The 25,441-nt window shown below is 39.2% G+C and overlaps 1 protein-coding gene and 1 long non-coding RNA gene across 4 annotated transcripts in view; both read left to right on the top strand.

Moving 5' to 3' along the window:
* The window catches only part of grik2 (glutamate receptor, ionotropic, kainate 2), a 294,971-nt gene extending 270,046 nt beyond the window's left edge, over positions 1-24,925 (top strand). For all 3 annotated transcript variants that reach the window (XM_041989097.1, XM_041989095.1, XM_041989096.1), the window contains one exon: positions 22,352-24,925. In XM_041989097.1, coding sequence (XP_041845031.1) covers positions 22,352-22,516 — 165 coding nt within the window. In that variant the 3' untranslated portion in view covers positions 22,517-24,925. The remainder of the gene's footprint in view (positions 1-22,351) is intronic.
* Positions 3,160-4,802, top strand: LOC121642384. Its single transcript, XR_006010876.1, has 3 exons — positions 3,160-4,269; positions 4,523-4,637; positions 4,684-4,802. It is a non-coding gene; the product is annotated as an uncharacterized LOC121642384 (long non-coding RNA).
* Positions 24,926-25,441: the final 516 nt, after the last annotated feature.

Raw genomic sequence — 25,441 nt, 5'->3', positions numbered from 1 at the left:
AAGAAGCCTGGGCAGCCAGGTTAACAGCATTATTTTATCAATGTTATTGGTGAAAGAGGTGTTCATATTTTGAGTACGGATTCACTAAAAAAATAACCATGGGCACAAACCAGTTGTGTAAGAAGACTGAACTCTAAACTACTTCAATCTGGATGCACTGGCATTAGCCTGAAAGCTGGATGTTACCAACACTAATGAGGAAGATGCTCCATGGCTACAGTATGCCTGGCATACGTTTCTTGGGGTAAATATATTATAACACACAGCTGGCAATGTATAGAAATTCTGCTTTGTCTTATATTTACAGTCAGACAAAACCGTTAAACCCTCTGAAATATGACATTTTTCTTAAATTTCCATAGTGCTTTTTACCAGAGAATAGAATTTTCAACATACAATTTCTAAATTTAATAGTTTCATTTTGAAAGTATAAATTATTTTTATTTTCACACAATAACAGGACTGCTTTAGAAAAAACAAAAATGACTAGTTAAAATCATCACCTCCCTAAGAACTGACCTCTTTATTGAGCCACAACACCACCAGTCGTGTGTTAAATTTATAATGCTCACAGTTTGTAAAATCCATTTAAAACTGAGAAAGCCATTTAGCCTTGAGAAAAAGAAATGTTGATGTTTCCAAAGCAGGAGGAGGAAAAACCAATTTACTGCAGTTATTCCAACAACTGGAGTAAGAAGTATCATCAGTACAGGACAAGCCTGGCAGAGGAAGGAAGTGGAAGATTTCAAAGTTCCTGGAAAGTAGAGAGAGACGTGTCTGAAGACTCCAGAACAACTGCTATGATTCTAGAGAATGACTCAGTCAGGAACTGTAGTATCAAAGATCACTAGGGCTCTGCACAAGATAAACTCCACCTCTGCAAAAGAGACACCTTCAAACTAGATGCTGAGGACAACCTGGAGGAAGATGATGCGAACTGGAAACATGACCTCTGGTCAGATGAAGCTTGAGCTCTTTGGCTCTATGTTTGGAGAAAGAAAGAAGAGGAACAGCATTGACACAGTGAAACATGGTGGTGGCAATATTATGCTGTGGGGATGATTCAGTATGCCTGGAACTGGGAATCTTGTCAAGGTGGAAGGAAACATGAAGAAATAAGGATATGTGAAGAAGCAGACAGCAGCAGAACCAAGTCTGGGTTGTAGATTTGTCTCCTAATACGACAAGTATCCAAAACCCATGCTGCTCCTGGTGAAGAATGAGGGTTCATTTCTGACTGGTCTACACCAATCCCTGACCTGAATCCCACTGAAAACTGAAGACGAAAGGAAGCTTGAGAGGTTTTTCAGCAAATGGGCTGGTATTCCTCAGGAGACGAGTCAGACTTGTTGAAGATTACAACAAACAACTGCAGGATCCTTTTATCCAGATAAAAAAGATACAGAGCTGTCAGAGGGGGCCAATAATTTATAATAATAATTTAGACCCTAATATTTTTGTTTTTGGTGGAATAATTTAGTTTCCTTGTATGCAAAGTAAAATTATATCAGCATCCAAAATAAAAGTAGACTGTTTAAAAAAGCTGAATACAGTGGTCTCTCGCCATATCGTGGTTCGTTTTCTGCGGTCTCGCCGTTTCACAGATTGTTTTTTGTATGCAACACGGCATATTTAAGTTTATGTAAATCCTATTTCAACCATTCTATGTCCAAATTTTGCTGTAGGAATCAGCCCACTGTGCTTTGTTTCTTGATTGGGTCGGTAAACATCAATGCAATGTTAAGATTAAGATTATTAAGAAATTCACAGTGTTAAATATATGTAGGTTTTTAAGAGTGTATAAAGTGTGTGAGAATGTTGAAAATGTGCATTATAGTTTGGGAAAGGTCTATAAACACTCCGAGGAGGGATAATTTGAATTGTGAAAAATTAATAAGGTCGTCATTTTGCAGATTTAATTTATCGCGGGGTGTTTTCAGAACGTAACCCTGCAATAAACGAGGAACCACTGTATTTTCCATCCCTGTTTAAAGTGTTTGGGAAATAGTTAGAAAACAATGACTTTTTATAAAGGGACTAATAATTTTTTACCCAACCTGTAGATGTCTTTGTACCCATTGTAATGTGGGATTATGTAAGCAAAGGTCTCTGGACTTCTTCAGGGGGTTACAGGCATTATTATCCTTACCGATATTCTACCTTTCCACACCGACAGCTCATAACATTAAAACCACTGGCAGGTAGTTTTATTATACAACAGCTGTAAACCGGAAGGGTTCAGAGAAGAGTCTAAATTGTAAACCCTGACCGATTGATCGGCCAGCTAATTAAATCTGACAATTATAGCCCTTTTCAAAACAATCATAAACGGCTGGAGTTTTGCAGAGTAAACTCCAATTTATTCTTAATTACTCATAAAACAGTAAATTTTAGGAGTCACGCAGGATGATGCCGTTGCATCGTTTGTCCACTGGGTGGAGCTCTGACTCAAATAAATCCTCAGTCCTCATTGTTGTCAGTAATTACATCAGTAGCCATAGCCAGGCAGCACTACAGGAGTGGGCAGAGCGGAGCTTGTGACAGGTATGTTCATAACAACATTGTGAAATTAAGAATGACTCATGATAATGACTCATGCTTCATTGTGTCAGTCATGTTTTACAGTTACGTTGCATTACTTAAAGTTGTGCTAACCTAGCTTAAGTCACTCCCTGTCTGTTTATTTTAGCAATAGCATCGCTGTGGTTATCCCAACCTAGCATAGCATTAGCTAACAGCTTAAAAGCCAGTAACTGCAGAAATAAAATATTATACAGAATATCATTGAGAGTAGAGAACGAGCGTTCAACACTCCATCAGCTGCATGTTGAGACGCATAAAAAGGAGCGATGTGAACGCAGAGAGGAGGAGAAAATTAAAATAACTCTCTGCCTTCAGCAACTGTCATGACATCCTGTCACTTTTAGATTTACTTTGTAAGAAAATACTAGAATGTGACTCAGGCTGTAAAAACAACTCACTGTGTTGCTGTGGAGTAACATGAGTTCCAGACTATTTGTGACCACGATATGTTTAATATGCAACTCTGTCAAAGAGGACATGTTTTATCATCTGAGAAAAGCATCTCTTGGTTTTTATTTTGACTCATATGAGTCATGACTTAATGGCAAAGAAAATAATGGAGTAAAGAAAATGTGAAGATGGAAGTGGAGAAATATGATCTCTGATGATGATCTCATCAGAACCCTCGCTGCAGCATTTTGGATCATCTGGAAACTTTTCAGAATATTTCTGGGACAGAACAATAATCAGGAATTATAGTCATCTAATTTGAAAGTAACAAATCCATGGACTGGTTTTCCTGCATCGCTCTGAGACAGGATGCTCCTCACTCTGGGAGGTGGAAGAAGGAGGTTCTAGAAACCTGTTTTATATCAGTCAAAGGACAGATCCTGGACCAGAATAGCTCCAGGGTTCCTCACTGTAGTACTGAAAGCCGAGGTAATACCATCCAGAGTAATTCTATAGCTCGACAGTGTTCCTGACGTTTTCAGGTCCAGACACAACAACCTCAGTATTTGTAGAATTTTCTTACCATGACCGCTGCTCGGATACTTCCAGGTCATTTTACTCCTTTCAGAGCTTAATAAGCAAATAAACTCTTCAACCATCCCTGAGACACGAGGAATAAACACACCTGACATCTCAGACCAGATAGCCTTCATAGCTGTTTTACAGGTTAAAGCTCTTGAGTCAGATTTGATTCTAGAAGCTCCACAATGAAACCCAGTAAGTAAAACTCTGTGAATTTGATTTCTGGGTGGATTTTCAGATTCACTTGCAAATCCAACAGGAAATGTTTGTAGTCCATGCTCCCATTTCCATGTGTCTGTCCCTAAAACTCCACTTTCAGGGAGGTGGTGACTGTCCCACGCCATGTTTAGGGTCCACAGCTGTAAGCCACCATGGTTTTTATCCAGTCTCAGCTGTTAGTGAGACCCTCACTGAGAAACAGTAGCATCTGTGGAAGGAAACTCATCTTTCCATCAAATCCCTTCATAGCCCTTCTCATGAATTCCTCTGATTGTAGTAGAAATGTGACTCCCAGGATGCTCATTGTAAAGAAGAATCATTACTAACCTCACCTGTCAGTGGTTTTCATGTAGCGGCTGCTTGGTGTACACGTCTGTGTGGGACCAGTAGAAACTAGTTCTTTAAACTCACTGGATGATAACTGGCTGCTGATTTTACCAGTTTTCTTCTCCCAAAGTCTGTTCATCACACTGAACATGGAAAGCTCTCACTGAGGTCTGGATCCAGCTTTTACTGAGATCTGGATCCAGCTTTTACTGAGGTCTGGATCCAGCTTTTACTGAGGTCTGGATCCAGCTTTTACTGAGATCTGGATCCAGCTTTTACTGAGGTCTGGATCCAGCTTTTACAGAGATCTGGATCCAGCTTTTACTGAGGTCTGGATCCAGCTTTTACTGAGATCTGGATCCAGCTTTTACTGAGGTCTGGATCCAGCTTTTACTGAGATCTGGATCCAGCTTTTACTGAGGTCTGGATCCAGCTTTTACAGAGATCTGGATCCAGCTTTTACAGAGATCTGGATCCAGCTTTTACTGAGGTCTGGATCCAGCTTTTACAGAGATCTGGATCCAGCTTTTACTGAGGTCTGGATCCAGCTTTTACAGAGATCTGGATCCAGCTTTTACTGAGGTCTGGATCCAGCTTTTACAGAGATCTGGATCCAGCTTTTACAGAGGCTTTGCATGAATCTGTCTACGGGTGGTCTTTCTTTTCTTTTCATTCGTTCCTTTCTTTCTTTCTTTCTTTTTCTTTCTTTCTTTCTTTCTTGCTTGCTTTCTTTCTTTCTTTCTTTTTCTTTCTTTCTTTCTTTCTCTTTCTTTCTTTCTTTCTTTCTTTCTTTCTTTCTTTCTTTCTTTCTTTCTTTCTCTTTCTTTCTTTCTTTCTTTCTTTCTTTCTTTCTTTCTTTCTTTCTTTCTTTCTTTCTTTCTCTTTCTTTCTTTCTTTCTTTCTTTCTTTCTTTCTTTCTTTCTTTCTTTCTCTTTCTTTCTTTCTTTCTTTCTTTCTTTTTCTTTCTTTTCTTTTCATTCGTTCCTTTCTTTCTTTCTTTCTTTCTTTCTTTCTTTCTTTCTTTCTTTTTCTTTCTTTCTTTCTTTCTTTCTTTCTTTCTTTCTTTCTTTCTTTCTTTCTCTTTCTTTCTTTCTTTCTTTCTTTCTTTCTTTCTTTCTTTCTTTCTTTCTTTCTTTCTTTCTTTCTTTCTTTCTTTCTTTCAATGGAACATTTATTGATGATCTTGCATGTTTGCTTCACGTTACATCAGAATGATTCAGTTCAGTAAAAGTCCACATTAACAACATCAACACATAGAAAACGTCATTTCATTTGTCCAGGAGGGGCAGGTAGGAAAGGAAGGAAGGAAGGAAGGAAGAAAGGAAGGAAGGAAGGAAGAAAGAAAGGAAGGAAGGAAGGAAGGAAGAAAGAAAGGAAGTAAGGAAGGAAGGAAGGAAGAAAGAAAGGAAGGAAGGAAGGAAGGAAGGAAGAAAGAAAGGAAGGAAGGAAGAAAGAAAGGAAGGAAGAAAGAAAGAACCACTTGACACATATTGCCTTTTTTTAAATTCTTTCTGTTCATCTAATTTATGTTTTCATTTGTTTTTATTTTCTCTTTTGTTATATGTAGTCATTTATTTGATTTTATTAATTGATATTACTTTCTTTTAGTTATTTTTTTCTGACTTTTTCTTGCATTGATTTTTTTATATAGCTGTAAATAAATCCAGGCGTTAAGGGGTTAAAGAGATTAAACTATAAAGTATAAATGAAAAGAAAACCCAGTGTGTCTGATTTTTCCCAGAATCTCTACAGTAAAAGACATTTCCTGCTAACTGTGTTAAATCTGAGATTCCAGTCTCATAATTTTCCATCCTTCGCCACATAGAGTTCAATGGAGTATTTTCTGTCATCGCCAAGCTAGTCTGTCAGATTTCCATGATTACCATGGTTGTGCCCTTCCTCCCTCTCCTCATCCTCCTCTGACACCTGTTCCTTTCTTTCCTTTCCTCCTCCCATCAGCTTCTCCTCTGCCTCCTCTTCCCGTTCCTCTTCCTCCTGCTCCTTTTCCTTCTGCTGCTTTTTCCTCTCTTCATGCCTGCTGTTGAGGCTGCTGCAGACTAACCTGGCTCTCCGGGTGCAGGGACCACCAGCTGTGTGTGAGGAAGCCATCTCATCAACCCAGCACACATGCACATTCTTGCATGTATATGGATGCACACGCACACATGCACACAAATATTCAGAGGAAACATCTCAAAATCTACCTGGTTGGCCTAAGCTACATTTTAGGGATTGTTTGTTTTAGACACAATATATATATATATATATTTGTGAAATTAAAAACATAAAACGTTGGACACAGAACCCTTTTATGAAGATTTTTTTATTTATTAAAAGAAAAAAAGAACCCTTTTATGAACTGGATTATTTATTTATTTTTTAAAAAGACCCCGTGTGATTTATCTAAATGATCTTTACAGCCGTGTTGCTGCACCTTCACCAAAAATATGTAAAATCTGTTTCTGGAAATCAGTTTAAGGCTCCGCACGATGACGAACATGCCTGTGTTAAAATGATAGTGACAGGACATTTTTATTGACTGGGAATAGACCTGTTATACTACATGATGAGACGCGGACGGATACAGACGGGAAACGGGTGACATGTCTGAACAACTAAAAAGAACATTTAGATTTTGTAAGAGAGGTTATTATTTAGCACTTGTTGTAAAACACTTTGAGTAACTTTTGGTTCATTTAAAGGGCTATACAAATAAGATTTGATTGATTGATTGATTGATTGATTGATTGATTGATTGATTGATTGATTGATTGATTGATTGATTGATTGATTGATTGATTGATTGATTGATTGATTGAATTCATCTCACACAGGAACAGGCACAGGAAACCATTTATCAGAGCACATGGCCATTTTTCTTTTTAAATCAGCCCTTGTTAATGAAGGATGATCCTGGTAAAATACATACATTTTACCTTAGAATTCAATTTAAGGAATTTAAGTAGAAATGACACAAAATTTCAAACTAACCAAACTCTGTGGGCCTTACCTGCATATTTAATCTAATTCTTAGTTAATGTAGTTTCTGCTTTTGCTTTGCAAACCACAATTTGTCTACAGAAATGTTAATTTTCTTCATGCTGCAGTGCATGCCATCTATGATCCATCAACATCTTGTCTTTTTAATGGATTTGAGCCTCTTTTGTTTACTCATCCACATGATTTATAGCTAAAGAAGCCTCGATTGGAAGAGTTCAGGAAGAGTGCCCCTTCAAAATGAACCCACATTGATGTAGCAGAAGGAGAAATATATTTAATAACTATTGTGTAAAAATGGATGTTCTAATGAGAGAAAAATGAGGATTTCATATTTCATTGGCACCTGAAAGCCACCAGTGAGGGCACAGAGACGTTCAGATTTAACGTCCACATGGAAATGCTTCAGCAGGTTGAGCAGGTCCCAGATCGTCTCAGATAGCCATGATCAGTCAACCCCAGCAGTTTGTTCTACGTAGCAGATCAAAGGGTCAGATGAAGTAAGACATCAGAAGATCTAGAAGGAGCAGGTAGATGGCTTGTCTTGCTCCTGGAGATGGTGTTCTTTTCATGGCTCTAACAGAGTGAAATGTAAGCCTCCATGCCTCAGACCCAAAGATCTGAAACTACAACAGAAATGGATCCAGCTTGTTTAGAGATCATATTGCCTCATAAATGTGAATCAAATCCATCCATCCATCCATCCATCCATTCATCCATCCATCCATCCATCCATCCATCCATCCATCCATCCATCCATCCATCCATCCATCCATTCAACTTCCATTCATTCATCCATCCATCCATCCATCCATCCATCCCTCCATTCAACATCCATCCATCCATCCCTCCATTCAACATCCATCCATCCATCCATGCATCCATCCATCCCTCCATTCAACATCCATCAATCCATCCATCCATCCCTCCATTCAACATCCATCCATCCATCCATCCATCCCTCCATTCAACATCCATCCATCCATCCCTCCATTCAGCATCCATCCATCCATCCATCCATCCATCCCTCCATTCAACATCCATCCATCCATCCATCCATCCATCCATCCATCCATCCATCCATCCATTCAACATCCATCAATCCATCCATCCATCCCTCCTTTCAACACCCATCCATCCATCCATCCATCCATCCATCTATGCATCCATCCATCCATCCATCCATCCATCCATCCATTCATCCAACCATCTGGAGGCTTATCAGCTTTTCTCTCTTGTTGTATTTGTGTATCATTCAGCTGAGAAATAGGAAACTAGCTGTTCATGTTTCACACGTCACATATTTACCCCGAAGTGTTGTTGGCAGGACCTTCTCTAACACAGTAGCTGGCTGGTGGTGGACATGGTTTATACTTCAGATAAGCAGGGGCGGGTCTAGAAACTTTTGATGGGGGGGCAGGCAGGAGCACTGACCAGAAAAGGGGGCACAAATAACACCTTTTTTCAGATCTAGATTTGATGAAATATTGAACTGATTATTGCAACTAAAGTGATCATCTAATGTAAAACAGTGAAGAAAAACTAGTAAAACAAACAGCCAATGGTGTATTTTATCAGCAGGTGTTTACTTTGGGTGAAGCTGCTGTAGGACTTTTATCACTGCTGCACAAACACTCACACTTAATAATAAAAGAAAGAAGCTGTTTTTATCCAGATCATCAGTTTTATCAGAGTTTCTTCATCAGTGTTGGCTGTTTAACTTCAGTCGTCACATCTGCTGGTTTTAGGACAGAAATAATCACTGAATTCTAAATTATGATCTAGAACATGGTGGATATGATTTAGAACATCATATAGAAGTTCATTACATGCTGCATTTACTGACCCTTGGACATCTAAAGTTTACCCCATAGCCACCATAGGATATTTGTTATTTTTGAAGAACCACTTTTTTATTTCCATTTTTAGATTTTAAAATAAAGAAAAACATAAAACCTTTATAAAAAGAGGTTAAACAGACTTTCTTCTAAGGGATGTAGATATTTGTGGAAAATTAATTTAAAAAGTCCCTTTCCAACCTCATGACAAGAAAGATAGATGTAAAAAATATTTTAGCCACATATTTAGAGGCATTGTGGAAGGTCCAGAGAGCCACTCGCTGCTCCAAAGTTGCAGGTTGGAGATCCCTGATGTTTGTAAACCATAATTTATGCATTTTCTTGATATAGCAGTAGGCCTTCTTTTAAAGGAAAGAGACATTTTGCGCGTAACAATGCGATTAATCCCGATTAATCGCAGCATGTCATGCGATTAATTGCGATTAATAATTTTAATCATAGTTGGAAACTAAGGGCTTTTTTTCATCCTTTTCAACAACTATCTACATCTCATTGAAGAAAGTTCGACTACTAATGTCTGTTTTATGATTTTCCTCATTTTAAAACTAAAGAATAGAAATAAATATGTGATTCTTCAAAAATGACAACACATTTTCTATAGTAGATGTACTAGATCAAAAATTATAAGTTGTCTTTTTTCAAAAGGTCTCGCAACATCTGCGTCTCTAAAGGAGTTTTATTTAGCTGGTTGAGGGGAAAATGGCTCTTTGGATTGGAAAGGCTGCAGATCCCTGAACGAAACACATAAACAGGTTTAGCAGCAGTTTTCTCTTTAAACAGCAACAGATAAAATATTTCTTCATTTATATTTATAAAATCAAATACTTATGAGAAAGAAGGATGAAATGTTCAGGATTTACTAACTAAAAGGTAAAAAGTCAGCAGGATGAATTTAAAGCTGTGAAGCTGCTTCCTTCTAAACACAGAAGGAACAATATGTGATGAATATCAGCATCAGGTGAACAGACAGAAAGCAGGATTAGAATCTCACAGCTTCTAGATGGTGAGGAGAGAGAAATATTCACAATATGTACAATAACTTCCATCCATGCACCTTCACTGCTTCATTATCCAGATTTCTGGCCTATAATTTATCTAACCTTTCATTCTTAGCTTGACTGTTTAGCTTCACCTCCGCTACTGAGAGTTAAGGGGTAAACATTTCGTTTCCGGGTGTAACGTCAGGTCTGTAGATGTAACTATAAACATGTGTGGTATCCACAGAAAGTCCAGAATCTCAGCTACCAGCTCAGCAAAACCATTTCTATCACCATGAAACACAGTTAAGGCAACAAACAATTAAAAAAACCAGGTACACAAATCAGAAAAATACATAAACACAGATGATGTCTCCCCATAAACACGAACAAACGACCCTCTACTGAAAGCTCACATCTCACAGATTCCACAGCTGGAAGTTTCATCTCGATATGACCAAGATTCACCGAACCAGAGGCAGAAGACGACCCGAATTATGCTGCATGTTTGTAAAAATCAGTAAACATGTCTTACCTTTGCTGTCTTGCATAAATTAAAACAGCATTTATTAAAAAAATAATAATAAATAAAAAGTTTCTCATTGTCTTTGGGAGCAGTTTACCGTCCAAAAATCACGATGTTCTGCCATCTTCATGGGTTTAGACAAAGAGAAACGTCGGTTCTTCTTCTTCTTTCTTAAGTTCCAGACAGAAAACGTCTCTTCATTTTAATAAACCTGCTCTCTCCTGATTACATCAGACGCACCGCTGCAGCAGAGAAGAGAGACATGGACGCCATGTTTCTGTCAAAAAAAAAATAAAAATAACGTGCGATTAAAAAAATTAACAGCGTTAATTAAGCGACTAACACGTTAACATGCCCAGCACTAATATATATATATATATATATATATATATACACACAAGAGCCATTGTGTTCTGCAACTCTGGTTGCAGACCCCTGATTTTAACGTTTAATAATAAGATTTTACAATTTTTAATCATTGCCCAGCACAAATGTGTGTATATATCTATATATATATACATATATATAGATATATATAGATATAGTTGCCAACCAGATATAGCTGCTTTAGTGGATGAATAGCTCCTGGTGTGGTGTTTTAAATAGCATTCGCCTACATGCACCTGCATAAAAAATGTTCCTATTATATACATTATTCATGTTTTTGGTGAAGCCTGTTTAAAGAAACACCTGCACTACATCTATGTACCTTTTCTTTTTGATGTCTGCTCCCAGGGTGGGGTTTATGACCCTTTAGTTCCTTTCAGAATGGAAAGATTCCTCTGAGATATCTCACTGTGTTATGCGGCTGTACAGCAGCAGTGTCAAGCATCATAAAGACTCTGTAATCCAATGACCCCTAAGCAGCCACCATCAATCCAAAATGCCACCAGCAGGCAGCTATGATTGCAACGTGTCCCCTGTGTGTAAGCAGAGTGGGCCTAATGTTCCCAAAAGCCTGAAGCTATATGGCTGTTACCGTTGAAACGACTGCCATGCCATTTAATTTACAGGGGAGAAAAATCGATGGCTATGAAAACACTGTTTCACTTGGCTATATGATCAGCTGGTGCAACGTGGAAAATGTAGATGAACAGAAGATACATGTGACTTGATGGTGACAAGTCTTCTTCTGTTGAAGATGTAAAATGGAAACTTTATCTATTGGATGTCTTTATAAACAGTCAAATTATGTTTTACACATTAAATATTAAAAAAAGTTATAAAAAAATCTCCATAAAGAATTGCATCAATGTATTATCTTTTAGCCAGATCATAAGACTCACGGAGGTCCTTTTTCCACCAGAACTGCCTTAATTCTTGGTGTGATAGATGGAAGCAGGTGTTGGAAACCTTCCTCAGAGGTTTTCTCCATGTTGACATGACAACATCACACAGTTGCTGCAGGTTTGTCGGCTGCATCCATGATGAGAATCTCCCGTTCACCACCAGAAAGCAGGTGGAGATGATCTGAGCTTTGTGACATGGAGCATTATCATGCTGGAAGTAGCATCAGAAGATGCTCCACTGTGGTCATAAAGGGATGGACATGGTCAGCAACAATACTCAGGTAGGCTGTGCTGGTTAAACCAGGCCACGCTGGTACTAAGGGGTCCAAAGTGGGCCAAAAAAATCTCCCCCCACCATTACACCAGCAGCAGCCTGAAGCGTTGATCCAAGGCAGGATGGATCCATGTTTTCATGATGTTTCCAGCAGATTCTGAGCCTAGCATCTGAATGTGGAGCTGAAATGGAGACTCATCAGACCAGCAACGTTTCTCCATCTTCTATTGTCCAGCGTTGGTGAGTGTGTGTGAATTGTAGCCTCAGTTTCCTGTTCTTAGCTGGCAGGAGGCACCCGGTGTGGTCTTCTGCTGCTGTAGCCCATCTGCTTCACGGTTGGACGTGTTGTGTGTTCAGAGATGCTGTTCTGCAGATCTTGGTTGGAACCAGTGCTTACTGGACTTCCTGTTGTCTTTCTATCATCTTCAACCAGTCTGTTCATTCTCCTCTGACCTCTGACATCAATAAGATATTTTGGTCCAGGCAACTGCTGCTCCATGGATATTTTCTCTTCTTCAGACCATTCTCTGTAAACCCTAGAGATGGTTGTGTTTGAAAATCCTTGTAAATACTCAGATCAACATGCTACCTTCAAGTCACTTAAATCCTCTTTCTTCCTCATTCCACCTATTCATTATCATCAAATGACATCACATTTATAGAGTAAAAGCATGCCTTCTGGAGGGAGAAAATTGATATAAAACTATATACTCTCAGAAGTCACACTGATCATAGCATTCTTATCATGAATGATGATGGTGGTGCACACTGTTGCAGCACTTTTCCCAGATACTAAAAAATGTTTGGGCCCCATTATGGCCCACATCTGCAGCTGTGTTTGACCCATATTCTGCCTTGACTTACAGTGTTCACTCCGTATTAGTGTGGCAGCCAAAACTCAGAGACAACACCACTACATGTGGCCCATAAGGAAATTGTTCTGATCTATGTCCATGTCAGCCCTTTATTCTTGAGCCATTTCTGGCCCACTCAACACTTTATGTCCAGGCCGACAACTGACATCTGGACCACATTCAACAGTAGATCTTCCTGTAAGGTGACTTGGAGTGCCATGAAAGGTTTTTATTATTATTGTTATTATTATCAACATCATCATCATCATCATCATTATTATTATTATTATTATTGTTATTATTATCAACATCATCATTATGATCATTATTATTATTATTATCTTAGTGTTGTCACTAAGTCATCAGTTCTAGCCCCGATTAGGTCCAAACATGTATGCCATCTGGGTTAACTCACTGTTTGTTTGCACGTTTGTTTGCGTTTTATTTGTATTTGTCTACAGTTCTATGTTGCACCGACTGCACAGTCAAATCAAACTTATAAATATCAAACTCTTGCACAACACAGACATTTCTAGCAACTACCTGAAGGCTTACAAAGTCCTGCTGGAGATTGCTAGACCACTAGGCTTACAGTGGATTACATGCTAGTCAGCAGGTGGTGGAGTCAGCAGAGCCAGCTAAGCCTGCACTAAGGAGCATTTTTCTCACCAGTGCCAGATCCATAACCAACTAAATAGATTAACTGGAGCTGCACATTGTCACTTGCCAGTGTTATTCAAACCTGCTCCATTATGATGACTATGGAAAGCTGGCAACATTCACTTATCAGACCCCCCCAATAAAAACACATGCACTCACGCACATGCACACGCACACACACACACACACACACAGTAGCTTAAGCAGGGAGACCTAGACTTCCCTCTCCTCTACCACTTCTTCAAGCCCTCATAGAAACAAATATGGTCCAATTGCTTTGTAAGTCAACTGAGAATATTTCTCATTTGCAACAACGATCTGGTCATGAGGCAGCCACAAAAGTGCAATTCATACAATAAGCAGCTTTTTAACTTGGTGGCTTTTTAACTACCTCGACGACCTCAGCTCCAGAGTTAGGAGAGTCCGCCTCTGAGTCCCCAGACTCTGCTTCCTGTTTGTGTTTGAAATATTCCCCCCTCTGACCCATGATGTCCCGAATCAAGTTCAGCAGCACCCCATCCCCTCTGTAAACAGTGTCGGTGTACTGCTTCCCCCTCCTGGGCTGCCTGATAGTGAACCAGAATATCCTCGAGGCCATCTGGAAGTCGATCTCCATGACTTCGCTAAACTCTGCATGCTACTTACCTTTCTAGCACCTATCAGCTGCTTCCAGAATCCCATAGGCCAAAAAGGCCTGATAGCGCTACGGAAGCTTGATGGCAGCTGGTTTGGGAATAACCACTGCTTCAGCTGGCAATGACAAGTGAGGTTGAAGAGACTCCTGAAGACCTAAATATTGCCTTCAGTTCAGGTCACAAAGTCCAGTACAGCTGCCAGAGCTAAACTAAAGAATAGTTTTGGGGAAGCAAAATAGACTTAAAGGAATAAGCTTGGTTCCCAAAAAGACAATCACAGAAGACCCAGAAGACTCCAGACCAGTGGCACTCACACTAGCAATAATGAAATGTTCTGAGAAACTGGTCCTCCATCACATCAAATCCAGCTTACCATCACAGTTTGATTCACATCAGTTTGCCTATAGAGCCAATAGGTCAGCTGAGGATGCCCTAGCTGTTCACACTGAGTTATCTCGAACACTGAAAGAGCTACGTGAGGATATTGACTTCAGCAACCATCCCAGAAATCCTGGTTTGTAAACTGTTGTACTAAACAGTTTTTTACAGACTACCCACAAGAAGTTGAATTCTACCCCACATCTCCTCCTCCATCACTCTCTGTTCTGCCTCCTAGCAGTTATTGTGTTTGTCTTCCTCTGTCATTTAATTTGTGGATAAAAACCACTACTGGGCTCATCTCTGGTGGTAACAATGTACAGAGACTGTCAGAGAGGTGCTTGGCAAACAGCCTGACACTGCACACCACAAAGGAGGAGATGGTCCTGGACTTCAGGGGGAAACACGATTCAGCCTCACCCCCTCTCTGCATCAACATCATGTGTGGAAATACTGTCGCATTTTAAATTCTTTGGAGTCCATGAAGACCTCTCCTTGTCACATGACACAACAACAATCATCAGAAGAGCCCAACAGAGTCTGTGGTCCTTGAGGAACAGCGTGGGCAGGCAGCTGCTGGTGGCATTTTCCAGATCAATCATAAAGAGCATCTTCTCTCCTTCCTGGCCATCATCTCTAAACTGCTTCCTTCTGGCAGAGCTGACAAGTCACAACCTCAAGACAGTTATTTATCTAATAGCCGTCTGAATCCTAAATAAAAAATAGACAACTGAATGTTACTTCAGACTTTATGTAAATATTATACTCTGGTGCCAATGGAGTAACAAATCGACTCCAGGCTTCCATGTAAGATGCAGAAGGTACACCAATATGTATTGTAGCTAAAATTCAAATTCAGTTACAAAATAATGTATTTATCCTAAAAGAAAATTAATACTACTACTACTACTACTACTACTACTACTACTACTACTACTAATAATAATAATAATAATAATAATATGAAATAATAGTAATTTAAATAATAGTATAAAATAAATACATTAGTATGTTTTCATTCTTATTGTAGGTAGGTAGGTAGATCATTTTGACTTGATCATCTTATAAGTAGCTTGCTAATTGAAAAAGTGTGGGCACCCTGCCTTAGAGACTTGTAGCTGTAGGGAGATGGCAAAAAGGTGGCTCTACAAAATACAGACTTTACAAGTTTTTTTCCTTTCTTTTTTGTTTTTTCTTAATATTTATCTCTGTGGCCACACTGGGTATTCTGTATAACCAAAATGTATATTAATACACTTTTAATTCAGCATTCGCGCAATAAATCATTATTCATGCAGCATTGGGAGCAAGTAAGAAGATAATCCTTTTCTGTGAGGAGTAAACCATACCCTATCTCTTTATTAGTTATCCTAGCCAACCAGGGCCTCTAGGATAAAAGTCACCAGTATCATGAGATAAATTGTAAAGGTGTTTAGATCAAAATAGACTTGAGAATGTTCAATGCACATTCATCAACTGTGTGTTTGTAAATGAGGATAAAAACGCATCAAGTTGACAACGAGCAAAAGTGTTGTTTACGTCCCTAATACTTAGCCAGTGAGCTTGTATCAGATAAATCTCTCTGTCGTACATCCTCAGTTTATTTCTGTATGTATCAGTGGTATGCATTTTCAGACCACAGTCTGAGTAAAACTAGAAGATTGTGTTTATTTCAGTTCCAGTTTTTAACATTCAAGGTAATTTTTGGCAAAAGAAAAAAAAAAAAATCAATATAATAATGTTTTTTTTCACAGCTTTCATAGACAAATATATTACTGTTGTAATCCATAAAGATGTGACATGGAGGTAAGACCCAAATGCAAGAGATGAGAGACTAGCAGGTAAATTTAACACTATATTTATTATTAAGAAACAAAAGGCACAACTCAAGCAGAAAATCCAACTCAAGAGAAGATGAAACTTAAAAAAAACTTACTGAATAACTGAAACAAGCAAGACAACCGGAGACAAACAGGACTAGTTACAACTAGACTTCCAAGACGTAATAACAAAACACAATGAACTGGTGATGAACAAAGAAAAACCTGGAGCTAAATACAGATGGACTAATTACAAAACGAGAAGACGGTGTGACAATCAGGAGCCAGAATCAAGGAGCAGGAAGTAAACTGAACAGAACACACAGGATAAACCCTACTAAAGAAAAAGGAAGCAAGACAAAAGACTCAAAAACAACCAAGATCAGAAACCAAAGAACAGACTACAAAAGAAAAACTAAACCAAAAGCTCCCAGGCCATGGCCACCCTCAATCTTCTGCCATGATGAACTGTCATCATCACAGTACAGAAACCCAAAAGGGACATGCCAAAAATCATTTACACAGATTTTTTTTTTTTTTTTTTTTAGATTTTCATAGCCAGTGCTATTATGGAGTAGTCATGGAGAATATAACAGGTTTCAGTTTTCTAAGCTGTCCAAGTCTGTCCCAGCTCGTCATGGACTCTGGAGCAGGATACAATGCATAATCAGCGTGAAATTCTTTTCTTTTTAACTTCCAAATTAAGTGAATTCAGTTCAATCCAACTTCATTTTTTACTGCACCAAATGACAACAATTCACTTTACAGACTTAATAAAATTTCATGCATTTCTAATCCATGAAAATGTACCAAATCTAACTCTTAATGAAAACATAGCACTGAAGCATCAAGTAAAACTTCAATGCTTCAAATATGAATGTTTACATTAAGAACAATAGATCTGTTGTTCATATTAAAATGTTTGGTAGTATTTCTGGCCTTCCTTTGTATATGAAAGGCATCACTGGTGGCTAGAGAGGAATGACAATGCTAGGCATGTCATGCTCCTACTACTTACATCCTTTTATTGTAAAGGCCTCAGACACATATTACATGTATAATACAGTATGGTACATGAACTTCCCTCTCTTAGTTCACTATTCGTCCAGACAGCATACCCCTTTAGGCCTAATCTGAGCTATTTTTGGCTCAATTGCAGTACCAGCAGCTGTTTTGTGGGCCAGGTGTGGTCCAGATGTTAGATGTTGGCTTGAATGTGGATTATAGCAAGTGTCCTTTGGGCCTGAAGTGGTCCAAATACAAGGAGCCAACCTGGACATAGATTACAGCGATTTCCTGGTGGACCACATGTATAGGTCATGTGACTGAGTTGCACACTTACAGAGTCACATATGGGCCAAACCAAACTGCAGATGTGGGCCATAAGTGGGCCAAACATTGTTTGCTATCCAGGACTGCTTCTGCCATACAGTTGATTCTGAAACTAAAACATCAGTTAGTAAAGATGAAGGTGTATTTTTTTTTTAACACATATATATCCCTACATATTTTAACACATTATGTAACTGATAAACATTTTAGATGGAGAAGTAACTTTCAATATGAAGAAAAATAAGTCAAATCATTAAACAAACTATGCACACATGTATTTTTCTGCTTTCCGGAGTAACAGTTCTTTAAAATGACACGAATGACAGATTGTTTGGTATCTCTGAATCATTCATGTTCTTAGTTTATTTTAATCGTAAATATTTGGAAGTTGATCACTGGTGGCATAAAACAGGGGGTCCTCATGTGTAAGGACCTCATCCCTTGCACTCTGGCCAAGTTCTTTTTCCAACAATCTACATTCCTTTACCTCTTGTAGCGATATGATAGGGTCTCTCCAGGTGCTGCTAGTATCGCAGACGGTGGCCCAGCTGCTGCATTACTGTACCATCCTCCTATGAGCAGGAGCTAGCTGTAGAGACATTAGCATCCAGGTTGTCTGCAATAGTGAGCACAGTTGCACCTTCATCACCGCTAACATTGCCATGAACTCAGCTTGTCTTGATAAGCTTGTCTTCTTCCCAAAGTGCATCTTGGTGACATGACCACTCCCAGGTAAGTGACACAGACTCCACCTTCCACAATAAAAAAATATTAGATTTATCAGACTAGACCACCTCCTTCCATTCCTCCATAGTCTAGTTCTGATGCTTGCATGCTTATATTAGTCACTTGTTGCAGTGCACAAGCCAGCAAGGGCTCAGTGACATGTCTGTGGGTACATGACCATATGCACAACAAACTACAAACTACACTTTTCTGTCAGGACCTGCACTGAAGTTTTCAGCTAACTGTAGCTCTTCTATTGGACTGGATGACAACAAACTTTTGTCCCCCCTGTGCATCAGTAAATTTTTTTTGAACATTAATAGGAACAGTGTCTTAACAAGACCATTGATCTTGGAAAGTGTAGGGGAGAGGAGAAATAGAGCATAGACAAGCAACAAATCTCATAAAAATAAAGCTTAGTTTCCACTAACGGGTCTGGGTCGGTACTGGACGACTTTGTATGCATGTTTTTGTGTTTCCACGGGTAAAACATGGAAAGGGTACCAGAATATCTGATCTGAGCTGTCCTACTTGTTGATCTTCTTGCATTGGGGTACGAATTTTACCAATCCAACCTTAAAGGGTGGAGCTTGACACACTGCAATCCACTGATTGGCAGAAAGAATCATCACGTCTTGTGTGACTCTGCAATAAGAACAAAGCAGGAACAGCTCCATTTTTAAATATATGGTGGATTATTTCTTGTTTAAAGCCACATGACAAGACAAAAGAAGCCAAACTGCTGGATGTCCACTATTCTCCTCCTTTGTAAAACAATATTATCATGCTATTACATAGCTCCTGCATCTATCGCTATTCGACAGTTACCAGGTAAAAGTACAGTTGCTGTGGAAACACAGCGGAGTTTACCAAACCAAAGCGTCCTATCCTGAGCCGGATCCGTCGGTGGAAGCAGGGATAAATAAGTGGGTCGTGAGCTGAACAGAGAGGAAAAGTAGAAACAGATTCGCTGTGCTTTCTTCCCACAGATGAGTAAATATTATAAGCACAAGTGTCTTTATAAATAGGTTCTCCAATGAAACTGAACAGTTTGATTTGTAAAAAGAAAGTTGTATGGCTGATATTTAGGTATGATTTTGTTTATGCTTCTGATTTGAACATCCTAATACTTTAGCATGTTCTGCTAAAAGCTATGAAGACACATACTACAGATGAGCACTTCAAGAAAATGCACTGTTCAGAATTCTTGCAAATGCAGGTGATAGCTGCTGCATCTTGTTAACATCATCATGTACACATGCTGTTACTTCAAAATTTATTCAGTGGCCATGAAAGTCACATTCCTGATGTTTTTATCAGTTTGTTGAGAGACAGAACATCATACAACGGTCTGTAGATCTGTGGTCAGAAACAGCTTCTCTTCACTGCGTGAGTGTTCAGCCCATCTACAGCATCATCAGGTTCTTCAGTCTGGTGGTTTTTCAACCAGTTCCATCAAAACTGCAAAATGTTTATCTGGTAACAAAGCTGCCAGATGCTGATTGGTGGATGGACTTCCTTTTGGATGCTTTTCTTTCAGATGGATGTTCATTGTCGCAGTAGACTGACGATCTGCTAGCTTTACCTGTGGAACTGGAACCGGACCCTACTGTCATTTATTATGTTGTTGTTGTCTTTGGATCTGCATGTTTCTCCTCATGAACTTCAGTAGCATCAAATCTCACAGTGTCACACAGTTTGTACCAAAACTGAGCAACAGTGTAGTGTTCTGTTCTTTTCCGGCAGCTTGCAAAAAGCTTGGTAAATTTGTGGTAGTTGCAACATGTTAGAATCAGATGTTGGCTAAAATGAGACTCTCATGCATGGAGACATCAGTCCAAACTAATAGATTTCTTACAACTGCCCTACTCAAAAGACTGAAAATCTTTACTAATCCCTATAAACTGTCATAAGTCAATAAGTTGTTTACCTTTCAAAATAATTAAATAAATAGAAAGATAAATGAGTATGTAGGACACACAGAGACCTCAGTGCTACGCTGGTTTTGGACAGGTGACTTGTTCAGAGGTAATTAAGCCTTCTTACAGCACCTGCTCCACTCCAATGAAGTTGCAGCCATTTTCCAGAGGAAATTCTAATGATCTACCATACTGGGCTAGTAAATTTCAGAGGACAACTTAAAGGACTTTCAAAACCATACACACACAAGGAGATGAGCCGTATACAATGGATGGTTATACATCCTGCATGTCCTTCCACATGAATGCCAAAAAAGTCAACTATAAGTGAACATGAGGGCGGTTTGTAAAGGCGCAGCTGAGCTGGTGGACAGTCAACCATCTGCAGAGCCACCAGCTACCATCGTTGACATTTAAAACTTGTGTGGTGCTGCCTTTTGGAGAGGTTTAGTTTTGAGAAAAATTACAACTTAATAATCTGCGCATCACAGACACGGCATCATTTTTGTCGATAAGATTATCTGTGATGTGTATTTACTATCATGACCTCACTGTGTATGATCTAATTTTCTATAATTAAAAAAAAACTATTTGCCATAGTGTCCAGACGTTTTGCTGCTATACTTTAACCATGGTGGGTGCATAACGTGTTTAACTGGTCCCTTTCCAGCAGTCTAATCAGAGCAAGGCTGGAACAGACTCAAACGTGTTTTATCAAATTCAAAATAAACGTTCCACCACATAAAATAAAATAATGCTGATGCTGATAAGTGTTTGTCAGTCAGCCCAACTGTTTGGTGGCCATGGTGAGAGCAAAGGAGGAAGGAGGAACAGAATGAGTTCCCAGAAAGAGGAGGCTGGGGTGTAAGAATGGGCAAACGGAACATAAAGAAGTAGAATAGACTCATCTTAATTTTCCCTTTCACATCATGTCAACTTTGCTGTATTTAAATCTTGAACTTTTTTGCGCCACCTTGGAAAAGTGGATATTTACTGTCATGACTGCAGTAGAAAGATGATTAATAATTTAAACTCAAACTGTCACTCTATATCTGTATTCACATCATTTGGAATATTTTGAACAATTTTCCTCCTTGTCTATTCTTTTTTATTCTTCAGGCATGCACCCAGCCAGTATGGGTCTTCTCTATGTACCAAATGTAATAGTAGTTCATTCATTAAATGTAAAGAATTACAGTAGCTCATGTGTTGAGATATCTTAGTCTAGACCAAACAGGTAGACCTTCTCTATTGCCAAGTTACCAGCATTGAAATGTTATTCTAATAAAATGAATGCCCAATATCAACCATTAAAAAGTACACCACTACTGTTCAAAAGTTTGGGGTCACTTTGCCATGGGATTCAATAGGGAAGTGACCCCAAACTTTTGAACAGTAGTGTATATGAAGCGCTGGTATTATAATTTAAAAATATACATGTGTAGAGGTAAAATTAAAACAAACATAATGACAGATATGCAGATTTAGGCCATTTTTCATGCATGGGTCATTTGATTCTCTGCAGGTGAATGGCTGGCATTTTACTAGGACAGGCAATTCTTATTTCCCTCTATACACAGAAAATATGCAGCAATTTAAATGAATGCAACTGTACACATGTTGGAAGCCTAGAAAATATTGTCATGTATTGTACAGTGTAGGCATAAAACACTGCATGAACAGCAATACCTACAAATTCACTGCTAGTGTATTTTGATCATGTGTGAAATCATTCTTTTCCTTTCACTTTGCACAGCCTATGAACCTCCATGTCCCTCCATCCCTATGTTTCTTTGCTTCTTGCTCCCAGCATAACCTCTAATCCCAGCCTGCTACACTGTGTATTTCACCATTTTTCCCAGTGGTAACTCTTAAAATGAGGTGGTGGGTGGTGGTTGGATGAGGTTACAAAATGAAACTGCTACTGAGGAACAGTTTTGTTTTCTTTCTCACAGAATTTGACACGGGCAGTGGTCTGAAATCTATTTCTCCTTCTTTTTTCAGAGGTCCTTCTGCAGTGCCATGGTAGAAGAACTGCGGGTTTCCCTCAAGTGCCAGCGCCGGCTCAAACACAAGCCCCAGCCGCCTGTCATGGTGAAAACGGAGGAGGTCATCAACATGCACACCTTCAACGACCGAAGACTGCCAGGGAAAGAGACCATGGCCTAAAGTGTGAATCTCAGTCACGTTCTCACCTTCTTTCTTGTACTGAGGCGTGCAAAGACACTTGGGAAAAGGGTCTGGGTAAATGGTGAAGGGGAGCAGTGGGTTGGAATGGTTGGTATGAGGGTTATTTAAAAAGATAGAGTAGGAATGTTTAGCAGTATATTAATGAAATGTTTCTTTTTTCTTTATAATTAGCTAGGGATAAGAGATTCAACAATATTTCCTGTGGAAATACCTTAAACCTGGGTGAAATTTCAGCGAGTTACCTCATTACTCTTACCACCTTGGCAAGGCAACCAGCGACAGGATGTTCAAAACCCCTGAATTGAAGAGTGACAGTGATGGAATTAATTTGAAGTGCGAAAGAGGTGGTTGCTTTTAAAACAGGCATAAAAGAATTTGACCCACAATCTTGCTCTCTCAGTCAGTGTTTCTCCACACAGCCCAGCTCAGAGGCTGGAGCACATCAAACATGATGAGTGAACTGGGTGAATGGGGAGGAAAGTATGTACAGGAATGTTTCTTTTGTTATAAGTAGAATTGCTGCATGGGCTCAAAACTAAATTTAACCCAACACTGAATAAGAATCTGAGCAGTGCTCCCCAAATGTACAGAGAGGCATTGCTGAATCACATCTGATATTGATCGACTTCTAAAATGGATCTACTGTATATCATCCATCAGGCAATAAGTGATTTCATTTATTTGTGTTCAGAGTACTAACACTAGTCTTTAATAAGGGGGTGGGGGATTTTTAGAAGATATATGGTGAATTTAAAGCTGAAAATGCAAATCTAGGGGCAATATATGTTTATGTCCATGTATTAGTCAGCAGTCAGAGGAAGTTGTTTTTGGAGGTGCACACACCGTAGATGATTTCAGACAGCGAGGGGCGGCCATTGCAGTTCACCATTTTTCTTCTTTGTTATAAGTCTGCTCAGAATCTCCTCGTGACTCCGATCATAAAAACAGCCTGTTGTTAGCTGTTGGCAAATATTGATCCAATTCATTGTCATCATACGGAAATGTGGAGCACATTTTAGCCTGATGATGATAATCTGAACTCACCACAAGAAAACAATCAGCACCACATAGTATGGTCTGTTGTTGGCAGTTGAAGCGGAGTCCTGGGTGTGAAGCAGTACCTGTGAAACCCCTTCCTATGTTGTCTAAAGCTTATTACATTCTCCACAACAGACAACTTTGTTCTTGTTTTTGAGGTGGCAAGAACAAGAACAAAATCATTAATGACCTCGTTATTTCATACTTAACGAGAAACTTTGTCCATGGTGGGCAGCAGCGGTATCTGAGTCTTTATCTGCCATGTGTGTTCTTTAGATTCTCATACTTTCTCTTTGTGTCAACCTTCTGTTCATAATACTGCCCGTTCACTGTTGTTGAACTTTTTACTTCATGCTTTTGCACATTAACCACACCCACCTCAAATTTCCAACACAAGACAAAAGTTTTGCTCAGCTGATGTGTCGAGTACAAGGAGCAAGAGCTTCCAAACCAGGCTGCAAGAACAAAATGACTTCATTTTGTTCCTGCAGCCTCAAAAACAAAGTTTTCTGCTCTTGTGGAGGATGTAACGGCCTTAAAGGCTCATTTCTGCTCCCTTCACGGATGTAAATAGGTACATCTATTTCAAACGTCACTGCCCTCATGCTTTGATGTCCTTTACGTTGGCATGCTTGTTAGATAATACCTCTATTAGTCTGCAGGGCAGAGTTCAGGGTTCACTTCTGAGTTCTGACGTCACTTAGACAAGTAAACATGGTGACAGATGATGATAATGTTCGGTCTCAGAAAGAGGTAGACTTTGTTCCTTTCGTTGCTCCCACATCAGCTATACTACTCACTAATGGATTGCTGCATTCGGGGACACAGGTGACGGTGAAGGGCTCTTTACCATAGGGTATAGATCGGACTGTAATGTTTGGGGGTGGGGCAAAAGATATTTTTTTTAGATGTGATGTGGTCACGGATTATTCAGAATCAATGTACAGATGTTAAAAAAAAATCTGATTTTAATTGTTATTTAATCAAACAAAGCTGAGGAATGCAAAAACAGCTGGAAACTAGGGAAGTGGAGCACCTGGACTGTTTGTGGCGTGGACATAACAGACACGATGGCTGAGTATGATATCCGACCAGTACACTCTGCATTAGAATCTAGCATAAGGAAGTACTTTGGCTTCTATAGACAACTTCATTTACTTGGAAAGTAAAGTTTGGTTGGCTCAGTGTGCCAACAAAGTCTGGTCTGCCTACAAAGGTAGGTCTCACTTTGCTTCAAGTGAAATACAGGGAGTGGACTACAACGCAGGGCATTGTGGGTAAGCGTAACCAAAACATTTGTGCATGTCAGATGATAGCCAGGAGAAATGTCTCATGGTCAGACAAGGAAAAACTCCAGACATGGATCGGATGTAACTCCATGTTTTACTCTGATGGAAACACAAGTTGTTCTGCGTTAACCAATAGATGAACTAGTTTTCTTCTTCATTGTCACCACAAATATGTGAAAACATGTTACACATTACGATTCAGACAGTAGTCGTAGTCAAGTAGTCACACAGGGACAAAAAGATTTTATAATCACAGCCAGTCATGATTACATCATATCATGATGTGCTTGAAGATTCCCACTTATAGTGATGTTTGTAGTTGCCATGGTTACACAGTTACAACATAGCTACGAGTCTGGTGCAACCAGCAGAGCAGCAGTAGATCACATGGTTGTTGGGGTTGTCAGTGCACCAATCAAACTATGTGCTCATGGAAGCATCCTTTCACTGTCTGAAATCGCCTCTGTCGAGAGGAAACCTTTAATGACTTGACAAGGCTCCTAAAGTTTAAATTTAGAGCAATCACTCAATACACAGACTATTTATTCCAAGTATTTATTGTTTTATTTATGAAAGT

The sequence above is a fragment of the Melanotaenia boesemani genome, chromosome 6 (assembly GCF_017639745.1).
Source record: "Melanotaenia boesemani isolate fMelBoe1 chromosome 6, fMelBoe1.pri, whole genome shotgun sequence".
Lineage (NCBI taxonomy): Eukaryota > Metazoa > Chordata > Actinopteri > Atheriniformes > Melanotaeniidae > Melanotaenia > Melanotaenia boesemani.
The sequence above is the reverse complement of the archived record's forward strand: the minus strand, read 5'-3'. Positions and strand labels throughout refer to the sequence as shown.